Source organism: Panthera onca, chromosome C1, assembly GCF_046562875.1.
Source record: "Panthera onca isolate mPanOnc1 chromosome C1, mPanOnc1 haplotype 2, whole genome shotgun sequence".
Classification (NCBI taxonomy): Eukaryota; Metazoa; Chordata; class Mammalia; order Carnivora; family Felidae; genus Panthera; species Panthera onca.
Window position 1 is genome coordinate 202472823 of NC_138346.1, and position 25523 is coordinate 202498345.

The 25523-nt window shown below is 55.4% G+C and overlaps 2 protein-coding genes across 4 annotated transcripts in view; both read right to left on the reverse strand.

Moving 5' to 3' along the window:
- The window catches only part of MAN1C1 (mannosidase alpha class 1C member 1), a 296651-nt gene that overhangs the window by 175459 nt on the left and 95669 nt on the right, over positions 1-25523 (reverse strand). The gene's annotated exons all lie outside the window — the stretch shown is intronic.
- Positions 792-25478, reverse strand: LDLRAP1 (low density lipoprotein receptor adaptor protein 1). 3 transcript variants are annotated; one of them, XM_060623860.3, is made up of 9 exons: positions 25298-25478; positions 15870-16012; positions 14916-15028; positions 12855-12969; positions 7051-7123; positions 6572-6658; positions 5897-6027; positions 4403-4434; positions 792-2815 (listed from the first exon to the last, which is right to left on the reverse strand). In XM_060623860.3, exons 1-9 carry the CDS (start codon positions 25383-25385, stop codon positions 2671-2673), a joined length of 927 nt encoding a protein of 308 aa, XP_060479843.1. In that variant the 5' UTR covers positions 25386-25478; the 3' UTR covers positions 792-2670. The 3 variants fall into 3 exon arrangements, with proteins under 3 accessions (XP_060479843.1, XP_060479842.1, XP_060479844.1); XM_060623859.3 differs by having other exon boundaries at positions 4403-4437; positions 25298-25476; XM_060623861.3 differs by lacking the exon at positions 25298-25478 and adding an exon at positions 18053-18914 and having other exon boundaries at positions 4403-4437.

The following is a 25523-nucleotide window of genomic DNA, read 5'->3' on the forward strand; positions in this document are numbered from 1 at the left end:
ATCGAGTCTTGATCTCTGGGTCATGGGCTGAAGCCCCAGGTCAAGCTCCACACTGGGTGTGCAGCCTGCTTAAATGTATTTGGTCCAAATGCCTTTTGCTCTGAATGAGCTTTGAGCCGTCTCAGTAGCCACAATGACATAATGGTCCCCCCCGAGTCTCACAAAACCCAGGGAGGGTGGGGGGCATGGAGCTTGTTGAACCCTCTTCCCAAAGAGGGAAACTGAGGCTCAGGAAAGAAGTGACTGATCCAGTGTCACAGCCTGAGCTAGACACTTCCCACTGTCCTCCACCCTGGTCCCTAGTCACACCAAAGCCACACCTCTGGAGTCCGTTTGGACCCTGTCTGGACTGCCAGCCCCAGCACGGAGCCCCAAGCCCAGTTGGTGTTTAGCAATAGAGTCCATCGAATGAATGAATGTCACGGACCCACGTGAGAATGAGACGGAAACGATGGTCATCCTCCCCAAGAAAAGCGCACATGTGGACACACACGTGATCATATGCACATTCGATGGGTTGGTTCATAGACCCCTGACCAGGACGCCCTGACCTAGGTCTCTGTGGCCCTGGATCACTGGTGTGGCCTCTCTGAGCTATCCAGGGACGACCTCACCACACCCCACATCTGCTGGGTGAAAAGGGGCTCCCAGCTGGGCTTCCACCAGGGGACCACAGAGCACTCCCCACCACCACATCTCGGCCTGTGGTCACTGCTGTTATAACCACTAAAACCAGGAACTGCCAAACCAACCACGCTCCCACAGGGCCCCAGGCCGCTCCCTGCAAGTACTCTTTGTCTTTCAAAAAGAGAACCTTTATTACTTATTCTTTTCCTCATTAGAACAACTTTAACAGCAACACAAAGTAAAGCATAAGACTTATCTGCAGACACACTGGAGCATACCCAAAGGCTTATGAGCCAAAGACCACTGTGAAGGTCAAGTGTCTCTCTCTCTCTCTCTCTCTCTCTCTCTCACACACACACACACACACACACAAGCATGGCCTCTCTTGGGGCTCCCAGATACACACACACACACACACACACAAGCATGGCCTCTCGGGGCTCCCAGATCCTCCTGCCAGGGACAGCTTGTCAGGCCCAACACGTGCTGCCGCGTAACAAATCCAGGGGCCAATACCAAGGAGGTCTGGGGTGGGCAGCAAGGTGCAAGAGCTGGGCAGGGAAAGAAATGACCCCATATTCTGATAGACTCTACAAACGCCACCCCACTCCTTGCCCAGGCCCTTCTGTCTTTGTGCTGATTCAAGTGCTTGGACAAGCAGATTCTGAGAAATGGTGTGTGTGTCTCCTGGGCTGGTGAAACCTGCTCCAACTGTGATCAGCGACTTGAGCTTAGCAAAGCCAGGCCTGGGAGGCACCTCTGATGGGCGCCCCGAGGGGTGACGTGGTGGGGGGGGGGGGGGAGGGGGGAGGAAGGGAGACTGAGGACAGACTGCTGCTGACATGTCCCGACCCAGGGGTGAGAGTCAGGAAGAGGGTGACGCTTCCAGAGTTTGGTTTTGTTTCACCCTCCAAATTAGCATCAGTACTTCCATTAGCACGGAAGTCGGCAGCCAGACAGCTAGCAGGGCACGGAGGCTCAAGCCAGTTCTGTGTGGAAAGGCACCAGATGGTTTGTTATGAAACACATTTTGGTCAGAAAATAGCTGGGGTTTTTGGTTCCTGGGAGGACAACAAAACCAGAAAGGAGGTGCAAGCTGGGAGAAGGGAGGGTGAGAAGGCAACTTTGGCATGGGATCTGGTTCTAGTGTGCGCTCCACCCCTTCCACGTTTGGGGCCCATTTCCTTGCCTGTAAAACGGCGACCAGATAGTCCTGACCAAGTCTAGGTGTTGGGCTCCACGCACTGTCCCGGGGAGCATGGGGACTCGGGGCTCAGACGAAACAGGAGAGTGGGCACACGCTCATCGACGGGGGGCGGGGCGGGGCGGGGGACGCCGACAGGGCAGTCACACAGAGATGATTTCCACTGTTGCAGTCAGACCCTGGGAACCTACGGGCAGCCAGACAGAAAGCTCTATGCCAACAGCACCATCGAGGAGCCCCCAGGGGCCACACCTGCCGTGTGTGCTATAAAGTGCCAGCTACGCGTTGTCTTTGGTCAGGGGCTGCCCCTCTGTCTCTCAGAGCCCGGGGGGGCCAGGGGCTCAGGCCCACACCTGCTGGGGCCCCGGCACAAGACTTGGGGCTCCCCTGAAGCCACAGGGCCCTCCTGTGCTCAAAAATGACAGCTTTCTGTAAGGCGTGGGGACGCCTCCAGGGAAATTTGGGTCCTTAGAAAAAGAGAAGGGACAAGAAATGCTTTGGTCACCGTCCTGATACCCACAGCAGAGCAGAGCTTTCTCAGGACAGGGCAAAAAGCTGGTTAAAACACTGCTCTTGTGCCTGATGCAAAACTGGCTTCTGAGGTGAACCAGGAGTCGCTGAATAAATATTCAAGACATCCTTCAGTTCTTAGGATAAGAGTGTGGCAAAAAAAAAACAAACCAACTTTTCCTTTCCCCCTGCTTGACCGGACGCAGCTTTGATTTGCAGGCCAACGGTGCTGCCAACCGGAAGAGGGTGGTTGGGGGCCCTGGAGCTGCCCCCCCCACCCCCGCCACAAGAGGCTTTGGTCTGTCACGTGTCCCGCCAGCCCCGGGACCTCAGAAGCTGAAGAGGTCATCCTGCTCGGCGCCGCTGCTGTCAGGCTTGTCCCAGTCGACAGGTGAGAGGCACTGGGCGTAATGGATGTCCTGTGCTGTCAATCCAGTGTCCAGGACCTGAGGGTTCGTCCGAGACTGGGCAAGCCTGGAAGGCAGAGCTGTGTGAGCCGAGGGTCCCCGAAGGGGCTGGCAGGGGCCTGAGCAGCCAGTCCAGGGTCAGAGTGAGAGGGCAGGGATGGGAGAAGGCCAGGACACCGGGGCCAGAAGGGAAACCCCAGGATGTCAGGAGAGGTGGAGCCTCTGACCAGAGTCTACCCTTGAGGGCTAACGGCTCAGAACACTGGGGGGCAGTGGCATTCCTGTCACGGAGAGAGGGGCTCCACACCCCCGGCTCCACCAGGAAAGGGCAGGGAAGGGCCGTGCTGGCGAGGTCAGTGAGGGGCATGTGCGGGACGGAGGCGGTTCAACTAGACTACTGGCTAGAACTGTGTTCAATACAGTGCTGTTCAAAACACAGACTTAAAAAGGAAGAGAACCCAAACATCCAAAGAACACGGGGGAGTTAAGTAAATTACGACTCAGGTCCTTAGAAGCACATGAGGGAGTAGTGAACAAATGAGGTGTTTACAAGGAGTTGTTAACAGCCTGGGGAAACACTCCTGGTATGTCAACGTTAGGTGAAAATCGGGATCCCCAAATGCAAATACCATGAGCTGATCAATGCCAAAAAAAAAAAAAAAAAAGAAAAAAGAAAAAAGAAAAAGAAAAAAAAAGTGTACATGTATAGGATTAGCGTGAATTAAGCCCAAAAGTCTGGGCTGTGGGATTATAGGATGGTGTTCTTTCCTGTTTAATGCTCTGCTGATTTTCGAAGTTGTTAATAAAGGGCACATGATACTTAAGTAATCTGGAAAAAGCGAACGGAAGATTTTCTTAAAATGAGGGGGTTGCAGTCAGTTAGTGAAGTTAGTGAAGCAGGGAGGACAGTGAAAAGAATGCCTTTGCCTCCACGAAAGGGCCAACCGTGCTGACCCTCCCCCCCACTCTTCCCTGGGCTGCGCCGAGGGGTATCTACCAGGCTCCAGCAGGAAGGGGCTGGGGAGGAAGCAGAGGGCTGCAGGGGGCTGCCCAGGGTCCCCAGGGAGACAGGGGGTCCTGACTGCCCAGGCCCAGTGCTCAGAACCCTGAGCTGCCCAGGCCTCTCTTCAGCCCAGCCTTCTCAGTGCCATGTCCCCAAGCTGAAGGTAGTCATGGCTACAGGGAGGGCCCCTGGGAAGATGGGGAAATGCCACCACCCTCAGGCAAGACCAAAATACCTCCTTGCTGTGCCTGACATCCCTCCTCTGTGTATCGCTCTACGGGCTTAATTAAGCATTGCCCCCTCCCTGCCCCTTTCCACAACTGCAGAACCTCTGGAGGGAACAAAGCCTGCAAAAAGCCAGGTTCTGAAGGCTACACCAGGTGCAGGGCGAGGAAATCAGCCTGAGCTGCGGAGTGTTCAGTTCAGCTCAGGCTGTGGTAGAGAAGCCACAAGGAATAGCTTTTGATTCAATAGCAGGAGCTTTTTAGCAGACACGGGCAACCCTGGATAGTGAGTTCCCCATCCCTGGAAGTATCCGAGTTGAGATTTTTGCTCTGGAGAAGATCAGAGTTCATGTTCTCAGACAGGCAAAGGACCCCGGAGAGCAGCCCACACCTCGTTCCCCAGCACGAGGAGCCCAGCTAACGTTACCTTGAAAATGCTTCATCCAGGCCGTCATCCAGCTCCTTGGGGAAAACAAAGCAGGAGATATGAACCCTCAGTGGGGGAACACATGCTCACAGCCAGGGTGTCCCAGCCCTGGATAAGCCACAGGGACTCTGGACACAAGCATAGGGGTCTGGCGGGTGCCTGGGGAAAGAGGCACAGGCAGACCCCCCACCTGGCGACTGCCACGTGCATCTCAACCCAGGGACTCAAACCTGGGATGCGGAACAGGAAAAAGAGCACAATTGGGTGGGTACAATTCCCAGCTCTGCCACTAGTCGAGTGACACCTTGGGCAAGTTGCAGCTCCTCTTTGGGACTCAGCTTTTCCTTCCGTAAAATGAGTGGGTTGGATTGGATGAGGTCTATGGCTTTCAAGTTCCAAGAGCAAGAGGGTAGGGAAGACGGTGTTCTTGCTTTCATCCACTTCCAAGAGCCATGCCAGAATTCCAAGCTCATGAGGGATTAAATGATGGCAGGAATCCCAGAGCCTAGGTGGGAAAACACTGGCAAGGGCTCCCTGCAGCCTCCCTGAGTGGATGGGTGGGTGCCAAGGGTGGATCCCAGGCAGCAGAGAACAGGTTCGCGGTGCCTACAGGTGGCCCCCAACAGGGACCAGGATATGAGTTTTCAAGTCTGCCAACATTCCAGATTCTTTAAAATTAAACAGACATGACAAAATAACGATTCTGCAATGGATTCTAGATGAGGAAAAGGACACGGGGAGGCGGTGGGGGGGGGGGGGACACGTGGAGAAATGTGACTATGGCCTGTAGATTACGTAACAGTATCAGATTGATGTTAATGATTTTGATCACTGTAACGCAGTGATGTTAGATGCTGACATTTGGAGAATTTGGATGAAGGGTGAACAGGAATGTTTTGTACTATTTTTACAACTTTTTTGTAGTTCTAAAATTATTTTCAGACGAAAAAAATTTTTCACTTTTGATAAAAAAAAAAAACAACCCAGGTTCCTCTGGGAGACTCTGCAGGCAGGGGTCATCATCTTTATTGAAGGGATGAAAAAGTTGAGACACAGAGAGGTCAAGGGGCTTGCCTGGAGTCACAGAGCGAGTCAGAGGCCAACTGCTGACCGCCAGGCCTCAGACTCCTCCTTTAGATGGTGGGGCGGGGACGGGTGTCAGGAGCAAACTGTGCCCACACCAAGAACAAGGGAGCCTTTAGCTGGTCCTGTGGTGGGCCGACTATGGACGCTCAGACCAAGAGGCTGGCCATTGTGAGGAGACAGCTGTGCTGGGAGCCAAGCCTGCTGGGGAGGCAGCCCCGAGTTCAAAGGGGACATTGTTTGCCCCCCACCCTGGGCCTGGGCGCTGCTGGGCTGGGTCTGGCCCGCCCAGAGGACTGAAGTCATGCGTGCCAGGGCCCAGGTCCTGGAGCAGCCTTAGGCCTCAACCAAGATCAGGCTGAGGCTCGCTGTGAGATCCCTATGGGGTCCCCAGGCCACATGACCACTCACCCAGACAACGCTGCTATTGTTCAAGGCTTGAGGCCTCGGTGCCTCATCCATGTTAGTGGTATTAGCGCTGACTGTGGACAGCGGGGCCTTGGCCGTCTCTTCCAAGTCTAGCAGGTTCCCAGTGGCAACCACTATGAGGGGTCCAGTCAGGTGTGTCAGTGGGAGGAACCGCCTGTTTCCAAGCCCCATCTCCCAGCCCGATCCTGGAGCCTCCTGGGCTGTTGTGGTCTTGACTCCCTCCTCAGGCATGGCCTTCCCAGGCCTATCAAGCAGACCACCCAGAGCCCCACCTGGGCACCTCCCGAAGCAGCTGGACGGTGAGAACCTCTACCCAACTAACATTTTAGGTTGAAACTTTTACATTCGCAACAGGTGTTAAGTTTTTTTTAAGCGATCACATAATAAGATGTTAAATGTATACAGAGAGATGTATACATACATTTATATAGCTGCACAGGAACATATTTGCAAGAACATGCACCAAAATGAGCAATCTTCCCTTCTAACAACATGTTCTAATTTATCTATAATGAACATGTATTATTTATTTAACAATAAAACACAAATAAAAAACCAAGGTTTGCCCCAGCCCAGGAGGGAGGGGGGCCCTCAGGATGAAGGGCAGACCCAGAGACATGCAGTTGATTCTGGCCCCACCCCCTGCCCAGGACTCACAGCTCTTCAACGATGGGGTGTTGTCACGGAGGCCCCCACCCAGGACGTCCCCTCCTTCTTGGCTGGCTTTCTCCCTCTTCTCCTTCTCTGTGGGACCAAGGCACAGGGCGTTGGAGCCCCACTCCCAGCACTCGCTGGGCAGGGGAGGTCTGCGGCCACTCTCAGGGGGCAGGCATTAGATCTCCAGCAGAGAGGAGAGAAACTCTGTAGACTTAATCCTCACAATCACCCTGGGGGCGGGGGGGACAGCTGTTCCCATTTCTTCACAGGGGGAACAGGGACTCACAGAGGTGAAGGGACCTGTCCGAAGTCACCAACCAGGCAGCTGATGAAGTGGAGAGTCAGGCCTGGACTCCAGGGACTTTACCACCCTCCCCCCCCCCCCCCCCCCCCCCCCCCCCCCCCGCCAACTCCTCTCTACTCTGTCAGCTTCCCCAGCTCCACCCCCACCCACCACAGTGTCCCTGAACAAGGCTCACCTTCCTTGGACACCTGCCAAAACTCAAAGGCAACTTTGAAGGCCTGGGCTACTGTGAGGGTGACAGCCTGGGCCTGAAAAACAGGAAGCGGGGTGGGGGAGGGGTACAGGTCAGGCAGGTAACAGCAAGTGAGAAATGTAGGCCCGGAGGCTGAGGCTCCGCTCCTTCAAGGCTCTGAACTTCCAGACAGGCAAAAGCAGAGTCCTGGCCCCGCCCAGGTCACCAAAGCAGCCTGGGGTGTAATGAGGCCAGAACCACTCCAGGCAGCTGGGGGCCCCAGGTTCAGCACCTGTAGCCCAGCCACGGCTCCCACCTCTATTCCATTCCCAACCTTTGCAACGACTGCTCACCTCCACCTTTTCCCCTTCCCTTTGGGCTTCCCTATATTCAATTAACTAGGAGGCTTACTTCCTCCAAGAGCCCTCCCTAATTACCTGAGGACTTCACACGGAAACTGAGTCCTTGAAATTAGAGAACAGAAAAGCCAGAACTGGAAAGGGCCCAGTCACTGCCTGAATGAGCCACAGTCAGAAGCAAAGGTTACACTCTGGTTAGCCCTATGCTGGGTTGGAGGGACTTACAACTGGATCCCAAAAAAGGGAGGAGGAGGCTTGTACATTGCCTGACAGGAGCAAAATGTCAATGTGCACCTGTGTCAGGGTACCAAAACCATTCAGCGCCATATACCTGTAAGAGGGGGCCACATCTTGGCCTTTCACCCCTGAGGAACTCCCATCCACCCCTTCGAACCCGACTCAGACGTCACCAGCTCTCTCAGGTCACCAGCACTGGTGCCCCACAGCTCCACCTACCTTTCTCTGGCATCATGCATATGGAAGTGTCACCAGTTCACATGCCTGTGTCACCCTATCTGGGCCGCTGCCCAAGGGCAAGAATCTAGTCTAAACACCCCTGATCCCCAGAGCAGGCCAAAGCCCTCCAGAGGTGCAACAGGCTGGCTGCACTCCATCTGCCCAAGGGGCAGGCCTCCTGAGGCCTCGCTTGGCCAGGACCTGCCCCAGCCCGCATTCATCTCAGCCCCTTCCTCTCTCTGCTTCCAGTTCAGGGTTAATCACAGTCTGGCTTCTGGGAGCGGGAGCCCCAGAGCTCAGCTGTAGCCGGAAGCGGCATCTAGTTTCTGTCTGACAGCCTGGGCCTAGGGAAGAAAGCACCAGATTCTTTCAAGTGCACAAGTTCAGGCCTAACCAGTCTCAGACCCACTCTCACACCATCCACCAGACAACTTGGTTTAATTGAGAAATGAAGCTGTGGCTACTGCCTTCAAAACGCTTTTTTTTTTTTAAATTTAAAATCCTTAAACAAGCTGACTGATCCATGCCAATTAAACTTCACGAAGTATAAAATCTCATTTGAATGTCTCCGTCATTTACATTTTTGATGGAAGTACTGGCGCTTTATGGCAAAAACCTAAATATGGTAATTAAGTATGAAACTCTTCACAGCTGTTTACAATTTAAGCTGTCACGTCTGAATCAAGTTTAATAGACCCAGTTACCATTGAGAATTGCCCATGAACTAAAAATATGGGCTGATTAGCAGCCAGAGTCAAATCACTATACACCCAGGAAAGGGCTGGTCACCTAAGGTGGCAGGGAGATGGAAACACCCCGATTTTTGCCTCCAGGATATCTGCCGGCACAAACCTGATACTGTTTTTGCATAAATCAACTTGTTCATTTGCATACATCCCCGCCCTTTTGCCCCGAAATCCTGAGCTGTAAGTAAACCAAATATAACCCGAGATGCACATGTGTGCAGGTGGCTGCAAGCCCAGGCTGGGCAGGGACTGGGAGCGGGGTGGGCCCGGCTCTCTGGGGCAGCATTACAAGAAAGGACTGCTAGGGCCTGCCCACCCCCCAACCCCCGGGAGGCCTGCCTTCCCTCACTCCACAGGCTGTGAGCCCAGCCCTCCTCAGAATGCCTCTGGCCTGTGGCGTTCTTCTCACCACGACTGGGTTCTAACACCCAGTGTTTCATGTCCCTGTCTCGTTCCCAGTAACCAGGCTGTTAGCTCCTTCAAGGGGCCAGGTCTATCTAGCTCAGGACCCCCCAGGATCCCAGATCCTAGCTTGGTACTCCCACCAAGTCGGGCCACATGTCCCTTATGGCCCTGCTGCCCCAGAAGCATAAATCCTGCACAAAAGGATTACCCGAGGAATGCCAGTGCCCACGTGAGGGAGAGCAGCTCTGCCCCCCGCCTGCTCGGGGTAGAATCAGGGGGTGTCACCTTGCTTGCTGTCAGTCCACCTGCACTGTATTCCTGGGTCCCCCACTGAAGCCCTAACCCCACCTTCACTTCAGAACCCAGAGGCAGGCTGCAGTGCTGGCCGAGGCCTCCCAGATGGGCAGATGGAAACGTTTCCTTGTAGAGAAACTCATCCTGGCCGTGCCTAACAGCAGTCACCGGGAGAGGGAGGCCTGGTGGCATGCCGCCCGAGCTAAGCTGAACCGGTGGGTGACCCAGAAAGGAACCCCTTCCCCCGACCCCGGGTGGCCACAGCTTCTCACTCATGCAGGCAGCCAGGCGAGAAAGAGTGGGGAGGTGGAGACTGTGGGCCGCCGGCCAAAAGCAATGAGGGCTATGTCAGCATCCAAATTCAAGTTCCCCCTGGCGGGCTGCCTCTGCTTTGCCACACCCCAGCTCCAGTGACATGGGAGTCCTCACCCACCAATCCTACCATTTAATTCTGCACCTGTCTTTGCACATGCTGCTTCCTGTGCTGGGGTGCACGCGGCCTTTCACCACCCTGACCCCCCTTCTCTTGGCCAGCAAACTCCCACTCATTACTCAGCTCTCAAAGCTCGATTCAAAATGTCTCCTGCTCTGGGAAGTCTTAGGGACCTCCAGTGAGACTTAAGAACCTCCACCCTAGAGCCACGCCCCCCAGTTACTGAATCCTGGCTCTTCCCCCACAACCATCTTGTTGGTGTCTCCATGGCCGATCCCCTGGGGCCCCAGTGCCCACCACAGGGCTCAGCCCCGGGCCAGGCAGCAGTGCCGTCTGTGGAGTGACAAGTGACACTTGTCAGCAGGTGGGCTGCAGAACCTGAGGCCCTCGTTTCACCTCTGCCTCCTTCTCAGATGTGTCCACTAAGCCCTGAGAATCTCAGCATTTCCAACGTGGCCAGGCTCCTGCCAGCTTGCGCTCGGCTGGGGCCTTAGGAGGGGCACAAGAACACCGCGTCTGCATCAGGTGGCCCGTACACTGCCCTGGGCTGGGCGGGCTGAGGGGCTTCCCCGAGGCTCCCTGAAGGGGGAAGGCCAGCTGGGGAAGGATGGGTACGCTGTGATCGAGCCAGTCAGCCCCTGGCACAGAGGACGACGTGCCGGGAAAAGTGAAGAGCCTGGGCCCAGGCGGCCCGCAGGAGCCGTTCCCTCTGCCGGATCAGGGCGCTGTTGTCAGCACCAAGCAGCGGGTAGGCTGTTTTCCTCAATAACTGGCCTCTTGGCCTGGGGCAGGGTGATTTTGTTCAGGCCTGTCTAAAGTCCTCTGGCCCGAGGGCAGGCCTCCCTTGAGCCGCTGGGCCAGCATCCGCTTTCTTTTGCCTCCGACCTTCCCTTCCCAGAGGAAGCCTCTGCAGCTCAGAGCCCCTCCGCACCAGGGTCCACATTCTGCAGCAGTGGCCGTGGGCCAGCTGCCCCAGCCCAGCGCCTGCTCTGGTCAGTGGAGAGGAAGAGACAAACAATGGAGACGTAATGAGCCTGTATTTTTAAGTCAGTGTGGCCTCATAAGAGACAAAGCCAAGAGTCACTGTGACAACAAGGCTGTCATGGGAGAAGCCACTGTAGCTCAGGGACCTGGGGCATCACGAGGCCTCGGGTGAGTGTCTGGCGACACTGAGTCTGCAGGAAAGAAACAAGGTGCACAAAAGAAAGGGGCCTTTCAGAACAATCCTGGAGGTCACTGAGGTGACCTCTTCATTCTGCTGATGGGCGGGCAGCCCACAGAAGGGCAGGGTCTTATCCACAGTCACACAGCACATCAGCCAGGATCAGACCCCTAATTGGTCTTGTCCCATAGTGCTCCCTACACGAGACCTGTGAATCACAGCCCCAAAAGATGTCCATGTCTAATCCCTGGAACCTCTGAGTGCTACCTGGCACCACAAAAGGGACTTTACAGGTGTGACTGAGTGGAGGACTTTGAGATGGAGGGGGATTATCCTGGATTCCCTAGAGGGCCCAATCGCAAGGGGCCTTGTAAGAGGGAGGCAGGAGGGCCAGAGCTAGAAACGGCAATGTGACAATGGATGCAGGAGGGAGACTGGAAGGGGCTTTACCGCTGGCTCTCAGGTTGGAGAAGGGGCCCGGAACCAAGGAATGGTGGCCTCTAGAGACTAAAAAAGGCAAGGAAGTGTGTTCCTCCCTAGAGCCTCCAAAAGGAACACAACCCTGCCGACCCACTTAAGACTTCTGACCTCCAGAACTGTAGCAGAATAAATCCAGGTTGTTTTTTTTTTTTTTTTTTTTCAACGTTTTTTATTTATTTTTGGGACAGAGAGAGACAGAGCATGAACGGGGGAGGGGCAGAGAGAGAGGGAGACACAGAATCGGAAACAGGCTCCAGGCTCCGAGCCATCAGCCCAGAGCCTGACGCGGGGCTCGAACTCACGGACCGCGAGGTCGTGACCTGGCTGAAGTCGGACGCTTAACCGACTGCGCCACCCAGGCGCCCCTATCCAGGTTGTTTTAAACCACTAAGTTTGTGATTTCTCACAACAGCAATAGGAAACTAATACTATATCTCAAGCAGGCCCTGATGCAGAGCAGGAAGCCTGAGGGGCACTCAAAGACTGTGATGTCCTTGACGAGTCCTGGATGAGAGGGGTAGGGGAGAGGATCCCGTCTCCTTGGCTCCAAGGACCACTGGGCATGGGGACTGGGGCTCTGGACTCTGTACACAGAGGTCAACGGAGGCCAACACTCAACGAGTAAATGTCAGGAACCTCCTCACAGAGCAGATGCTCAGACCTCAGGGGCCTCCAAAACGAAAGCCCCAACACCAAAGGTGGACACAGCCTGGCTGCTTGTCCCAAAGTTCAAGACAAATGCCCAGAGACCACTGAGGCCCCACCCATCTCAGCCGGACACGGCCAGGGAGTAGCCTGGAAACTGGGACAGGGAGCTCGTGGCTCCTCACGGTCGTGCCGGGAGGGGAAGAACATGGGTTTGAACCCTCACTCTGCCCAGCTGGTTGTGTCATCTTCAGCAACAGCTGACCTCTGTGAGTCTGCTTCCTCATTAAAGATAAAAACCATAAAGACAGTAACAGCCGCCACCTCACAGAGGGTTAAACAAAAAGATCCCTTAAAGCCTACCACTGAAAGAGACACATCGTAGATGCGAAAAATAGCCATTTCCCTCCCCGCTCTGGCTACAGCAAGCCAGGTCCCTTTGCCATTCCCGGGACCCTCTGATCACCATTCCCCAAGGACTCATTCCTACAAGACCCTGCACCCCCAGACCATACTACAGACCGCCCCCCACCCAAATCTCAAATCCAATCACTCATGTTATAGAGAGGAAGGCGCCAGGGCACTCACTGGGGCCGCGGGCCTGTCACCACCCACAGGCCAGGCTGACCGCCTAGGGCAGCCCGCTCTGACAGGGCTGTGGCCTTACTCAGTGCTCTCAGCATCGTCTTGGGGTCCCCGGGGATTTCACACTTCCTGTTAAGTGATGCCATCTTTGGGTCCTGCCTCCCCTACCACACAGAGCCCCCAAGGGCAGGGCTGCCAAGGCAAAGCTAAAGCCTGCCTAGGCCCGGCCTCTCCGCACTGACCATTTTCCGCTTGGTGCAGAGGAAGGCATGGCACTCGAGATTCTCGTTGTGCTGGCTCTGTGCGATGTACGCAAACACTTTGTCGTGCATCTTGTCTGCTGTGCAGTAGGAGATCCTGAAAGGCAAGTGGGAAGTGTCACCAAATCCCGGCATGGGGCCTGACCACACCCGGGATGCCCCATAGGGCATCTCCCCTGAGTCCCCCAGAGCCTGCTATCCCACTCCCTGAAGGTAAAACTCAGGAGATGTGGCCTTGACCTCTGGGCCTGGCATTCTGGGCCATTGATGGCATCGGGGGGCGGGGGGGGGGGGTACCCACGCTAGGCAGGAAGGAGCAGAAGGAAAGACTGAGGGCACCTCCCCCCGCCGCCCCCCACTGAGCCACACCTCAAAATGGTAATAGCTAAGCCCTTCTTTCTAGATATCACTTCATTTAATTCTCAGAGCTGCCCGAGATGGGCTCCATTATTATTCCCACTTTTCAGATGAGAAAACTGAAGCTTACGGTCTCAGACCACCAAGCTAGCGGCAGAGCTGAGATGTGCATTCACCTGAGGATTCCAGAGGCTGGAATCCTTCAGGGCTTGGGCTGACTAGACAGGGAAGGGGAAGCTGGACACTTCCCCGCCCACTGATGCCCTGCACCAGGCCTCCTCTCCTGCCCAGAGGTCGGAGGAGTTCTAGGTCCTCTCTCCCAGGGTGACTGAGACTGCTGGCAAATTCTCCCGGAGCTGTGAGCAGAGGCGGAGGAGCTGGGAGTAGCACGAGGGTAAGTGAAGACGGCCAGACCAGGAGCCCCATTGGGTCCAGGAGGAACACAGAGCAGCTCCCTCCTCTTGGAAAACCTGCCCTCCCCCCACCCCCCACCCCCACCCCCAGTCTGCTGCCTCCCTGCTGGCTGCTCATCTTGAGAATCTCAATCTGAGAGGAACTGGCAGCCCAGAGGTGGGACAGGAGCTCAGCAGACTCTTTCCCCAGTGTGGCCCCAGCTTTAATGAGACATGGACATGGGGATCAGCACCATTAAGACCCCCAGGCCAGCAGCTCCCTCTTCTTTATCTCAGGGGATCAAGCTTCCTGCCACCTCCCCTGGGAGGCCTTCCCAGGTTTCCTCAGACAGGCCCCTTCTTCTCTGCCCTCTTGGGAAACACTCTAATCTCCTATTTCTTCCCCTCCATTCCCTCCTTGAGGGCAGAGGCTGAGGCCTCCCCTGGTTAAAGGAGGCAAGCAGAGTCAGAACGGTGAGAGGAAGACGCCAGCCAGAAACTCTAAAGCCACACCCTCCAACACACCCCCACCCTCAACGCCCCCAACACTGCTTATGCTCCAGCGGATGGAACCACCTGCTTGGAGACAAAGCAAGATGGAGGAATGCCTGGCAGCTGGGTGCCTGCCGGACAGAGCTCCAGCCTCGATGCTCCCAGCTCAGCTACTACCTCACCGTGGGGCCCTGGGCAATTCCCTGGGCCTCAGCTTCTCCATCTATAAAATGGACTGTCTCTTCCAGCGCTGAAATCCTACAACTGATCAGCCAAGAGAGGGAGTGGGAAGAGCTTGAGGTTCCAAGGGCTAGGCTCTGTCTCCTTGAGAATGGCCACCCCCCCTGCCCCCATACCATTTATACTCTGGCCTTGGACTCTGCCTTGAGGCCTCCCTGAATGCCTGGCCAGATGTCCAGAGCCGAGCGGCTATATTCACAGCGGAAGGAGAAGGGCAGCGACTCCGCAGCCCTCTGCTCCAAGCCTGACTCAGCAGCATGCTTGCGGAAGGGGAGTGGGGAGGAGGGTCCTGGCCCTGGCTAGGCCTCAGCTGCCTGCTGCAACCAGCAATAATGACAGCAGCAGCTGCCTTTTAACCGAGCACCCACTGTGAGCCAGGGGCTGGGTACACAGCACTTCCTAACAGCACTGGGAGGTGGGATCTGGCTCCTCCCCCACATACACACAAGGAAACTGAGGCTCCAAGTTCACCCAGACAGGAAGTGCTGGTGCATGGATGCAGGAAGGGCACCCCACCCACCGCCCCAAGGCACAGAGCGAGGGTGGCCAATGCTGAGCATACCTGTAAATGGACACGTTCTCAATGAGCTGGTTGGTGATGTTGTCGGTCAGGATAATCCCCCGTGGTGACACCTTGAGAGTCACTTTCTGCAGCTTCTTCCCGCTGGCCTTTGCCTTGGGGCAGACATGGGTCAGAGAAGCCTGCCTGCCTCACTTGGGAGCTGCTCTTATGGGCTACACCTAGCTGGTCTAAGTCCCAGACCTGAGGCCCGTGTGAGGTCTCAGAGACAGCAGACAAACCGGGGAAGACATTAGTCAACAATGCTCTCTTCTACTAAACACAGGGACAACTGCTGTTCATTAAGTACCCACTGTCTGCCAGACACTGGAACCTGAGTCATCTTATAGGCAACAGAGCTCCCCGCCGAGGAGGAAATAAATGAACTCAGAGAGGTCAAGGGACCTGCCCAAGGACATACAGCTAGGAGGGACTTCAGGCTCTGAGTGCTGAGTGGGCTATCTCAACCCAGCAGGATCACTCCTGGGGACCCTCCACTCTACCCACTGCACCTGTGAGGGTCTGAGCTGAGGGGTCTGAGACCACCAAGAAGAGCATTTCTAGGCCACGTTTACTCAGGAGGGGGAGTAAGGGAGTGGGGAGATCTGGTCTCTGGTGGGCTACCCTGTCCCTCGGGCCACAGGGCAAGTGGTTGGGTGACAGCAACCTCCCCACTACTCCTTGCACTAAGTCACTAACCCTCAGGCAGGGGACCCGAGTTGGGGGGAGGGGAGACTAGGAGGGGCCATGGCCACAACAACGGGAGAGGAGGACACTGACCCTGACCCCACAAGCCCAGTGGCTCCTGTCTACCAGAGTCCCTAGGCCAGATGCAAGGGGACTCAGGGCAAGAACAGCTCAGACGCATCCAATCAGGGGAATGAGCAGGGGATGAGTGGCACCCCAGGAAGAAGCTGGCCCTTGGCTCACGGCTCCCCCACCCTGATCGGGGCTCACCGTGGCCACAATCCTCTTGACGGCAGCAGCCGACAGCTCCTCGCCCTTGGGCTGCTCCACCAGCGTCATGCCCAGGTACTTGAGGCTGAAGAGCATCCCCTCGAGCAGTGTCTCCCGAGTGTCCGTCCAGTTCTCTGGCAGCTCTGGGCGGGACGGGGACAGGCCTCAGACCCTGTCCTCCCGGCCCGCATTTCCTAGGAAGACCTAGCAAGGCGCACTGGGGTCGTCCATCTATCATTACTTTTTATCTATAATAAAGGAATAACCCACCAAGCACTGTGGCAAGAAGTCTTACGTAAAATATTCTCATTAATCCTTAGGACAACCTATGAGGTAGGACACTTTTATCATACCCACTTACAAAGACACTGAGGCCCAGGGAGGTGAAATCACCCAACCGAGTCCACTGAGCCAGCAAGTACAAGAGCCAAAATCGGAACCTGTATTTTCAAGTTCAAACTCTTTAACACAAACTTGCTGAGAGCAAACTATGCTATTTTCCTCCTGAATCTTTCATACAATCCTGCGAGATGGATTTTATCCTCACCTTACAGATTAGGAAACTGAGGCTCAGCGAGGCAAAGTCATCAGACAAAGTCCACGTACAGTGAGTAAAGGGCCGGAGTCAGAACAGAACTCAAACCTGGGTGGTTCCATGGCCCCAGCCCGCTCTGCATAGCCACAGAGAGGAAGAGAGGTGCGGTTGTGGTGGGGAGGGGGTGATTTCTCAAATGACATTGTATGAAGGCTGCCTGAATCAGCAAACCCGGGTTCAAGTCCAGAGCAGGGCACATGGGAGGGGTCCTCTGAAAACTCTACCCACAACTGAGGTCAGGAAGGTTGGAAAAGGCCGGGGTGAGGCCAGCTCACTGGGTAGGGGAACAGACTGGGAGCGAGAACTGGAAAAGCCCCTACATAGCCCTACTCATGTGAGAGAGGACCCTGGTCAGACAGAGGAACAGGAGGGCAAGTGTGGTCTTCATGAGTGGTTGGAACCATCCCCAGGGTTCTTCCTTAGCAGCTCAGGCCCAGAGGCACGAGATCACTCAGCAGGGAAGTAATGAGGACAGAAGAGGAAGGAGGTTTCTAGGAATCTTTCCAAGCCCAATCAGCAGGACGAATGAACACTCCACGATCCGGTCAGTCAGCATCTCTGATGCTGCAATGGAGGAGGTATTATGATTTTACCCATTTTACAAATGAGAAAACTGTGAGCTCTTCAGCTCACACACAATCTAGGACAGGGCAGGATCCAGATAGGAATCAGTTTCCAGGGTCCACCACAGAGATGGCCAGGGCCAGCTTCTCTGGACTACTTTTTGGGAGAGGAGCTAGGACAATCCTGTGCCCTCCCCGCTCTTCCAGGGGCCCTCAGTGGCTCTGAAGGAAGAGCCATAGGAAGAAAGCTCAGGACTGGGCATCGCTGGTGCCAGGGCAGTGGGCCCCACCTACAAAGCACAGCAGGTTCCGGGGTTCCTGTGCTATGGGCCCAGCTGGAAGCACTGGGCCCTCTACCCTGTCTGGGCCCATGCTGCTCCTTACAACAACCGTCCTGGAGTTCTAGTCCTCCAGGGGCTCTGCCTCCTTCTCCACCAGCCAGAAGGAGCCTTGTATACCCATATCTCTCTGGGTTTGATTTGAGCAGGCCACTGTCCCTTTCCGAGACTGCTTCCTCATGAAAAAGAATCCATGTGTGTTGAGGGAGGGTACAGGTATACCCAGTCCCCCTATTTGAGACCCAGGTGAGCAGGGACTTGCTGACTGGTCATCCAGAGCCTGGCATGCAGCTAGCACTCCGTATTTGCTGAGCAAAGAAATGACCTGGACAACTCCAAGTCTTCTTTCAGGCCTGCAGGGCCACCCTCAGCTCCGGGCCCTGGCCCACTGCCCTCCAACCTGTGCACTTGGGCCACCACCCCAACACGAGGCCCAGTCCCTGCTGAGAAGCCCCCAAAGTGACCTTATCCTCTGCTGTATCAACCATGAGGCCTATTTCATTTGATCTTCCAAAAAAGAATCAGAAAGTCCCTGAGGTGTCCCAGTCCTGCGTTGGGTGACGGGGGCCCTGGAGCAACTCAGACCCGAGACTTGTTCTTAAAGAAACCAAGAAAACCACCACATCGTCAGCGCAGAACAGAACTATCAAGTAACACAGGCAACAATAATAACAAAGCAGCTCCTACCATTACTTCTAACATTCACAGCTGCCTTGCAAGCAGGCATTCTTTCATTCCGGTTTCACAGAGGAAAGGGAGGCTCAGAGGACGAGTAATTTGTCACAATGGTTGACTCTCAAGTTCAAGCTCCTGACCATTAGCCGATACTAACTTCCCATGAGGCAAACTACCTTCATTTTAGCAAAAGGTTAGGAGGAAGTTCCTAGAGCCAGAGATATTTCCTCCCACAATTCCTAATTCCTTAGGCTTCCTCTCTGTGGGTACTCAGAACAGCACTTTCAACCCAACATGCATCTAAGCAAGAACGGCAAACTACATGTCACCATGCCTATCACTAGTGTCCTTGGCAGACATTGCCAATCAATTGCAGCTCTGTTCCCTCTGATTTACAGGCTTTGGACTGTTTCTCAATACAAGGCTCCAGGCAGGCAACACTAATCAATCAGGGGTGGCCTTGTTCATCTGCCTATCCACCCCTGCTCTACAGCAAACATTCTCGCTCCCCCCATTTGTATGTCCCTACTCTCCCATTTCCTCAGGCTCAGCCTTTCCTGGCCCCTCTCCAAAGCCACTTCCGCTCCTTCCATTCCAAAGGGTCAAAGCTTGCCAAGGTCACAGATGACCTTTTTGCTGTCAAAATATTCCCCAGTCCTCCCTGACCTCTGAAATGTTTGTCATAGTCTGCATTCTTCCTTCCCTGGCCTGACCCTTCCCCTATTCTATGGCCTCCTGCATGAGGAGGGCCCCAGTAGACTGGTTGCCACTCATCAGCCATGGAGACCCTTTGCCAGAACTCCTCACATGACAGATGATGAAGCTGAGGCCCAGAGAGGGATGGGACTTGTGCAAGATCACACAGCAAGTCAGAGCTTTCTCCCCCTGCACCCCCACCCCCACCCCAAGCTCCTAATCTACTACAGGCAATTCTCACAATGACTACTGGGGAATGACAGTCTCCTCTCCCACAGTCTCCTCTCCCACAATATCCCTGCGTGCACAGACAGGCACATGCACACCCAACACAGAACACACACACGGAAGCTCCAACCATGTAGAACTTCTTCCTCCTGATGTAACATTTACTTTCCCACTCCTACGCCTTTGCTCAAGTTCCTTCTACCAGAAATGCCTTTCCCTTCGTTTGATTGAAACCCCTTGCATCCACCCTCATCCAGGAAGCCTTCCTTAAGGGCAAAGGCCTTAATCCTAGAATCCCAGTTCTGACATTGAGTGATCTTGAACGAATTAATTCCCTTCCCTGAGCCTCAGTTCTCTCATCCATACAAAGGGGGTAACAACAGTCCCCAGCTCACAGGGCTGCTGTTTCCACCCTCTGGTGAAATAATAATGAAATTATTAAATGTAATGCGCTTAGCAGAGGGCCTGCCCATGGTCATACCTCCTGATGGGGCCTCATCCCTCCTGTCAGTGGGTTGCCTGTGCCTCTCTCGAGCGTGGACTTCCTTGTCCTCCTCCTACAGCCACATCACCCATAGCCAGCAGCTGTCTTCCATCTGCCTTCTTGAAAGACTTCCAGTCATGTCTGTCTCCCTCAGCAGCTGGAAACGGTGAACTCCTGGCTAATGTTGCTTGCTCTCCTTCGTCCTTGTCCCCGTTCCCATTACGCTGCCCTCCCAGGCCCAGCAAGATCCTCCTTCCCCTCTAAGGAGGGAACCTTGCTTCGGCTCCTGTACTACGTCTTTTTTTTGAATGCTTATTTTTGAGAGAGAGAGAGAGACAGAACACAAGCGGGGAAGGGGCAGTGAGACAGGGAGACACAGAATCAGAAGCAGGCTCCAGGCTCTGAGCTGTCAGCACAGAGCCCGATGCGGGGCTCGAACTCATGAACCATGAGATCATGACCTGAGCTGAAGTCTGACGTTCAACCCACTGAGCCACCCAGGCGCCCCCTAGGCTCCTGTACTTCTAGGTATGACTCATCTTTTCTTTTCTTTTTTTTTTTTAATTTTTTTTTAACGTTTTATTTATTTTTGAGACAGAGAGAGACAGAGCATGAACGGGGGAGGGGCAGAGAGAGAGGGAGACACAGAATCGGAAGCAGGCTCCAGGCTCTGAGCCATCAGCCCAGAGCCCGACGCGGGGCTCGAACTCATGGACTGCGAGATCGTGACCTGAGCTGAAGTCGGACGCTTAACCGACTGAGCCACCCAGGCGCCCCTGATTCATCTTTTCAATATAAGGTCTCCCACACCCTCCCTGAAGAAACCAACACGTAAGAGCACTGGATAAAACAAACACAATTCATGCCTGCTCACCATCCAGAGACTAGAGGCCACATGCTCCTCCCTAGGAAGAGCCTGGGACTTCAGGAAGAACTCCCAGAGGCCCCTGGGCAAATACAGGCCTGAGTCCACAGCCCTGTTCCGGTCCTGGTTATTTTTGGCCCTGTGGTGGGTAATGACTGTGCTATTTTAACTTAGCAATTTTACAGATGACCCTGCTGTCAGAGTTGGCTGGGGATGGACCATATGCCCAGTTTTACTTGCGGCTGCAAACGTGTGCTCTTTCCTCATTAAGGTCCCCTGCCCAGGATTCAGAGCTGGGCGAGGGGACCCTGTGCCCCTTTTGCTGCCCAGGAGACCCAGCCTGGCTGGTGTCTGGAACATCAGAGCTACAGCCAAACCCAGGGGCCATGGGGAAATCTCGAAGGGCCTTGGCCTCCAGCCTCCTCCAGCCTGGTGGGGAGATGGCCTCAGAAGCCACAGAGTGACATCTCAGAAGGGGACTCAAGTTCTGCCATGACCTGGAATGCGGTTGCTTCTCTAGGCCATAGCCTTCTTGTCTGACAAATGGGTTCAGTCCCTCAAGAGCATCATTCAGAAACGGGTTCAGCATGTGAAAAGTGCCAGGCAAATTTCAGAAGTTGTTAAGATTATCCAAAGAAAATTATTAAATGATAATGGCACAAGCTCTCACTTCCTAGGCACCTCCTTAGTCTGTAAGAGACAAGCATGCTGTCAAGGTTAAAACCATGCGGTCTGGAGATGGGCTGTGGGCTTCAGTCACGCCGCCTCCCTGGTCCTCAGTTTCCTCACTTAAAAACTGGGACAAGAACCATGTCCACCCTGTGGGGTTGCTGTGAGGATGAAATGAGTTCACATGCCAGGTGGGCTTAGAATCGTGCTTGGTACACACCGAGGGCCACTGAAGTGTGAGCTACTGTCATCACCACGGGTCAAGTGCAAAGAGCTTGGATGTGCACGTAGCCACCTGCAGTATTTTGTCAGGAGAGGCAAGGATATGCAGGACTCCCACTTCACAGGTAAAGCAGCTCAGAGGAGTCTGGCCATGACTCATAATTGACAGAGCTGGTCTTGGCCTCCCACAGTGCTGTGCACCCACTCCTGCAGCCCACCAAGCCCCTCCCTCCCCGGGCCACGCAGAGGTCAGAGGGGCGGGCATCGTGTCCTGCACGGCTGCCTGGACAGAGTGCCCTTCAGTGGGCAGGGGTGACCTGACTCCTGCAAGGCACACGTCCCTCCCTCGGCCACCAGACCTGTGAGAAGCAGGGCCCCAGCCTCCAGTTAAATGTCCCCTGCCCCTGCTGTTCCCTCTGGCTGGAATGCTATTCCCAGATTCCTCCCTCCTGTATTCTCATGTGTGCTCCAAGTCACCGTCTTGGAGAGGCCACCCCTGTCTGCACTAACACCGTCAGGGCCCCCCCTCTACCCCCTCCCTGGGTGCCGTTTCCACACATGTCACCTGACATGCCACCTCTCTGCCTACGGCTCTCTCTGGCTCCTGGAGGTGCCAATGCCCACGCAGACTGGGGCATGAAGGGCTTCCAGCCCCAGCACCCTGTGCCCACCCCTGCTGGGAACTGCCCCTCGGATGGAGTTCCCGAAGAGCACATTCTCCACTGCCTCCCAAAGCTCTCCACAGGATGGCACTCCAGTCACTCACGCTGGTGACTTATCCACTTTTTGGACTCTCTTCTCACTTCTCCTAAAGGTATTTCTTGAGATCTCTTCCCAGATAGATGGCTCGCACTCAGATCCTTCTCTCGGCATCTGCTTTCTAGAAGAAGCAGAGTGGTCATACCAGTCTACGGAAGCTGTCCCCGTTTCTGCAGTTCCTCGATCTTTCTTCATAGCGCCATCACTACTTATGACCATACCTTCCGTTTGCACCCTGGTCATTCTGTCTGCCTCCTCCAACAGACGGCAGCACGATGGGCCAACAGACTGGCTTATTCACCAGACTCCCCAGTACCTACCAGTGCATGACACATAGTCTGTGACCAATAAGTAATATGACTAGGGGGGTTATTTATAATATCTTTTATTGTAAATATTACAAGTAAGTACAAACAGATCTTCTGTCCCCCACATACTACCATAAACTAGCTTTACTGGAAACTGTGCCGCGTTTGGAGTTCTCTGAAAGCCTGGCACAACCCATGAAGAAGCAAGTCTGAGGGTCAGAGGATCTCTCTTGGAAAAAAGGGTATTGTGTGGCCAGGATAAGCCACCTTTCCAGGCAGCTGGAAGAAAGGAAAATCCCTGGCCAGGGACTGAGATCAAATATTCAATGCTCCCGAAGAGATGGGAAAAAGGCCATGTGTGGGAGAAGGAGAGTTCTCCTTCAAACTCAGGACTAGTTGGGAGACAGAGGGCCATGAGGTTCACAGCAAAAAAAAAAAAAAAAAAAAAAAAAAAAAAAGCCTGGGGTTTTAGCTTGCTGGGACCTCAAGCAAACTGCCTCCCTTCTTTGGGCTTCAGTTTCTCCACAAATAAACAATGATCATGCTAATCCCAGCTGAGGATCTTGAAGGGCAGGAGCAAGTCACAGCTGATAGCAGGTGTCAAGTCTATCCTTAACCCCACTGGCTTCAGTTTGGCCCCAAAAGTCAACCACAGGGCTCTGGCCTTGAGGGATGGGCCCAGGGCCTGTCTGGAACACCACCCCAGGCCAGGCTACCCCAGCACCTCCACCCCAGACACACCCCACGGCCTCCCTCTCTACCCTGTGGCCACCACTGTTCTCAGAGACTGTCAGCACAACCTGGGGTGGCACCTGCCCCAGGAGGCACAGTGATAAGACCCCTGGGCTGGGAAATTTGGAGGGCTGCCTCTAGGAAGCTGTGTTGGAGCCTGAGGCTCAGGTTTTTGTTTTTTTGTTTTTTGTTTTTTTTTTTTATCTCTGACAGGGGTGACAGGGGATGTCTGATAAGAATCCCTGCTCTATCACCTGACATGAGCGAATGAAATAACAGAAGCAAAAACACTGTGTAAAACATAAAGTGACAAAAGCAGTTGTTGTTATTTTATTGAATTCTTTTGCCATTCCAGGCAAGCACTATTTCATTTAAGACACACACACACACACACACACACACACCCCAGCTGGGTACTACTGTTATGGACAATTTACAGATAAGGAAACTGACACTTAATAACGGGGGACAGGGGAAGATCCCACCCAGATCATTCTGGGTCCAGAAGGCTCAGAACAGCACTCTGGGGGTCTGCAGGGGACAGGAGTTCTCCTCTCCTTTCCTCTGCAGGTGTAGATGGGCTCTGAGCCCCCAAAACTTATTCCACCAGAGCAACAGTCCTGTTGAGGGTCCACATGACAAGAAAGGCAAGTGTGGGACAGAAGGAAACCACCAATTAGGTGCCAGGACGAAGCATTATCAGTGACTTTCTCAACACCCCTGTCAGGTTAGAATTTTCATCCCCATTTTGCAGGCGAAGAAACAGAGTCAGAAAGGAAAATGACTTGTCCAAGATCAGAGCAGCAGGAAAAACTCTCTTCCACCATCCAAGGTGGCTACCTCTCCCCTTTCCCCAGAATAAAAGAGGCCTCTAAGTGTTCTTCCCTTACCCAGCACCCCGTCCCTCTCCCATCCCAGGAAAAAAACTGTAGGGTTCCCCCGCTGAAACAAACCATTATTCTCAGAAGTCCTAGTCAAATCCCATAAATATTTAAAGGGGCTGTTTGGGAGGCCAATAAGGGTGGGAGAGGGTGCATCCCTGGCCTGGCCCGGACCAGCCCTAATGGGTCTCTGACCCTACCCCTACCAGCGGTCACCAGCCCATGTTCTGAACGCCAGTCTCCGTTTAGGGGGTGGCCACAACTGGAACCGCAGAGTGGGGGCAAGAGGGAGGGGCAGGGCGGGTTCTCTAGGCCCAGACACGCTGGCACTCGTGGTTCGAGGGAACTCGGGCTCCCCTGGCGGAGCCCTGGAAAGAAAAGGAAGCGGGGTGGGGTGCAACTGTACTGTCAGTGGTTTCTAGGTGCAGGGAGAAGCCCAGGTGTTTGACAGGAGGGTGGGAGGGTACGGAAGTCCTGCTTTGGCTCCATATCTACCGGGAAGGCCTGTGTGACCCCAGGCAACCCACGCTCTTTCTCCTGGACAGAAAAGAAGGACTCGGGCTGGGTTTCTCAGGCCTCAGGGGAAGGTGCCAGGTGACGGGTTCCCCGAGAGTAATTCGAGACGAGGAGAGGAGTGGGGGACGGCCTCCCGGCCTCCCAGACGCCCCCGAGAGAGGGTGGCGGCGAGCCTGCCATTCGCCTGGGCGCAGCGGGACTTCGGAGGCCCGAGAGGGAAAGTGTGAGAGAAAACAGGTTTCAAAATCAGCCAGGACGTGGGAAGAGGAGGGGACGCAAGGGTCTGGACGGCTCGGTGTGTGCTACGTCCTGAGACCCCAGGCTGAGCCTCGCCCCCAACCTCAAGTAGGTACCTGCGAACCCCCGCTCACACCTGAGTCGGTTTCTGGGCGTCTAAAGACGACCTCAAGGGCTGGACTGCGGGGAGGGGGCACGTGGCCGCCCGCCGGCCGCGCACCCAGCGGCTGGGGCGGAGGGTGCGGGCATCTCCCCTAAGCCCCGGTGCCCACTCCTCCTGCCCCAGGCACCGACGCTGAGCTCCGGTCTCCCCTCAGCTGCCCCGGGCGGCGAGGGGGTCAGGTGCCGGAGGTCGCGCAGGTCTCTTCGCCTCACCTGCGGCCCCTCCGACTGCCGCTTGCACCTGGGGATCCCGAGCTCCGCGCTCTCCCCCGGCTTCTGCCCCTCCTCCCCAGCCGCACAGAGCGGGCACAGGAGTGGGAGCACAACTTGACCCCGGGCGACCCCCCCCCCCACCCCGCAGGACCCGGCAGGGCCGCAGGGCACCGGGCGGGCAGCGCCTCTGTCCCCGGCACCCGCGGGAGGCCGGTCCGCGCGGCCCGAGCCCCCCCCCCCCCAACCCCGGCCCCCGCCCGGCCCGGCGGACGCGCACACACTCACTCCGATGCCGGCCGCCGCCCCCCCAGCTCTGCTTGGCGAGGCTGGGGCTCCGGATCAGCGCCCGCCCCGCGGACTTGAGCGCGTCCATGGCCGCTCCGGCCGCCGCCGCCAAAACTCCGTCAGGGAAAACTTTCCGCCGGGGCCGCGCGGCGCGCGGGCTTCGCGCTCCTCCCCCCGCGGCGCGAGGGCCGCGCAGGCGTCCGACGGGGCGGGGCGATGGTCGGCT

What these genes read in the sequence shown, in the direction of transcription:
- LDLRAP1 (XM_060623859.3), bottom strand. Translation starts at nt 25,385, where the DNA reads ATGGACGCGCTCAAGTCCGCGGGGCGGGCGCTGATCCGGAGCCCCAGC. An exon ending in GGGCGGCGGCCGGCATCGGA is followed by an intron (nt 16,013 to 25,297) that starts GTGAGTGTGTGC and finishes CGTCCCGCCCAG; the next exon opens with AGCTGCCAGAGAACTGGACG. An exon ending in TCTGCACCAAGCGGAAAATG is followed by an intron (nt 7,124 to 12,854) that starts GTCAGTGCGGAG and finishes CCTGTTTTTCAG; the next exon opens with GCCCAGGCTGTCACCCTCAC.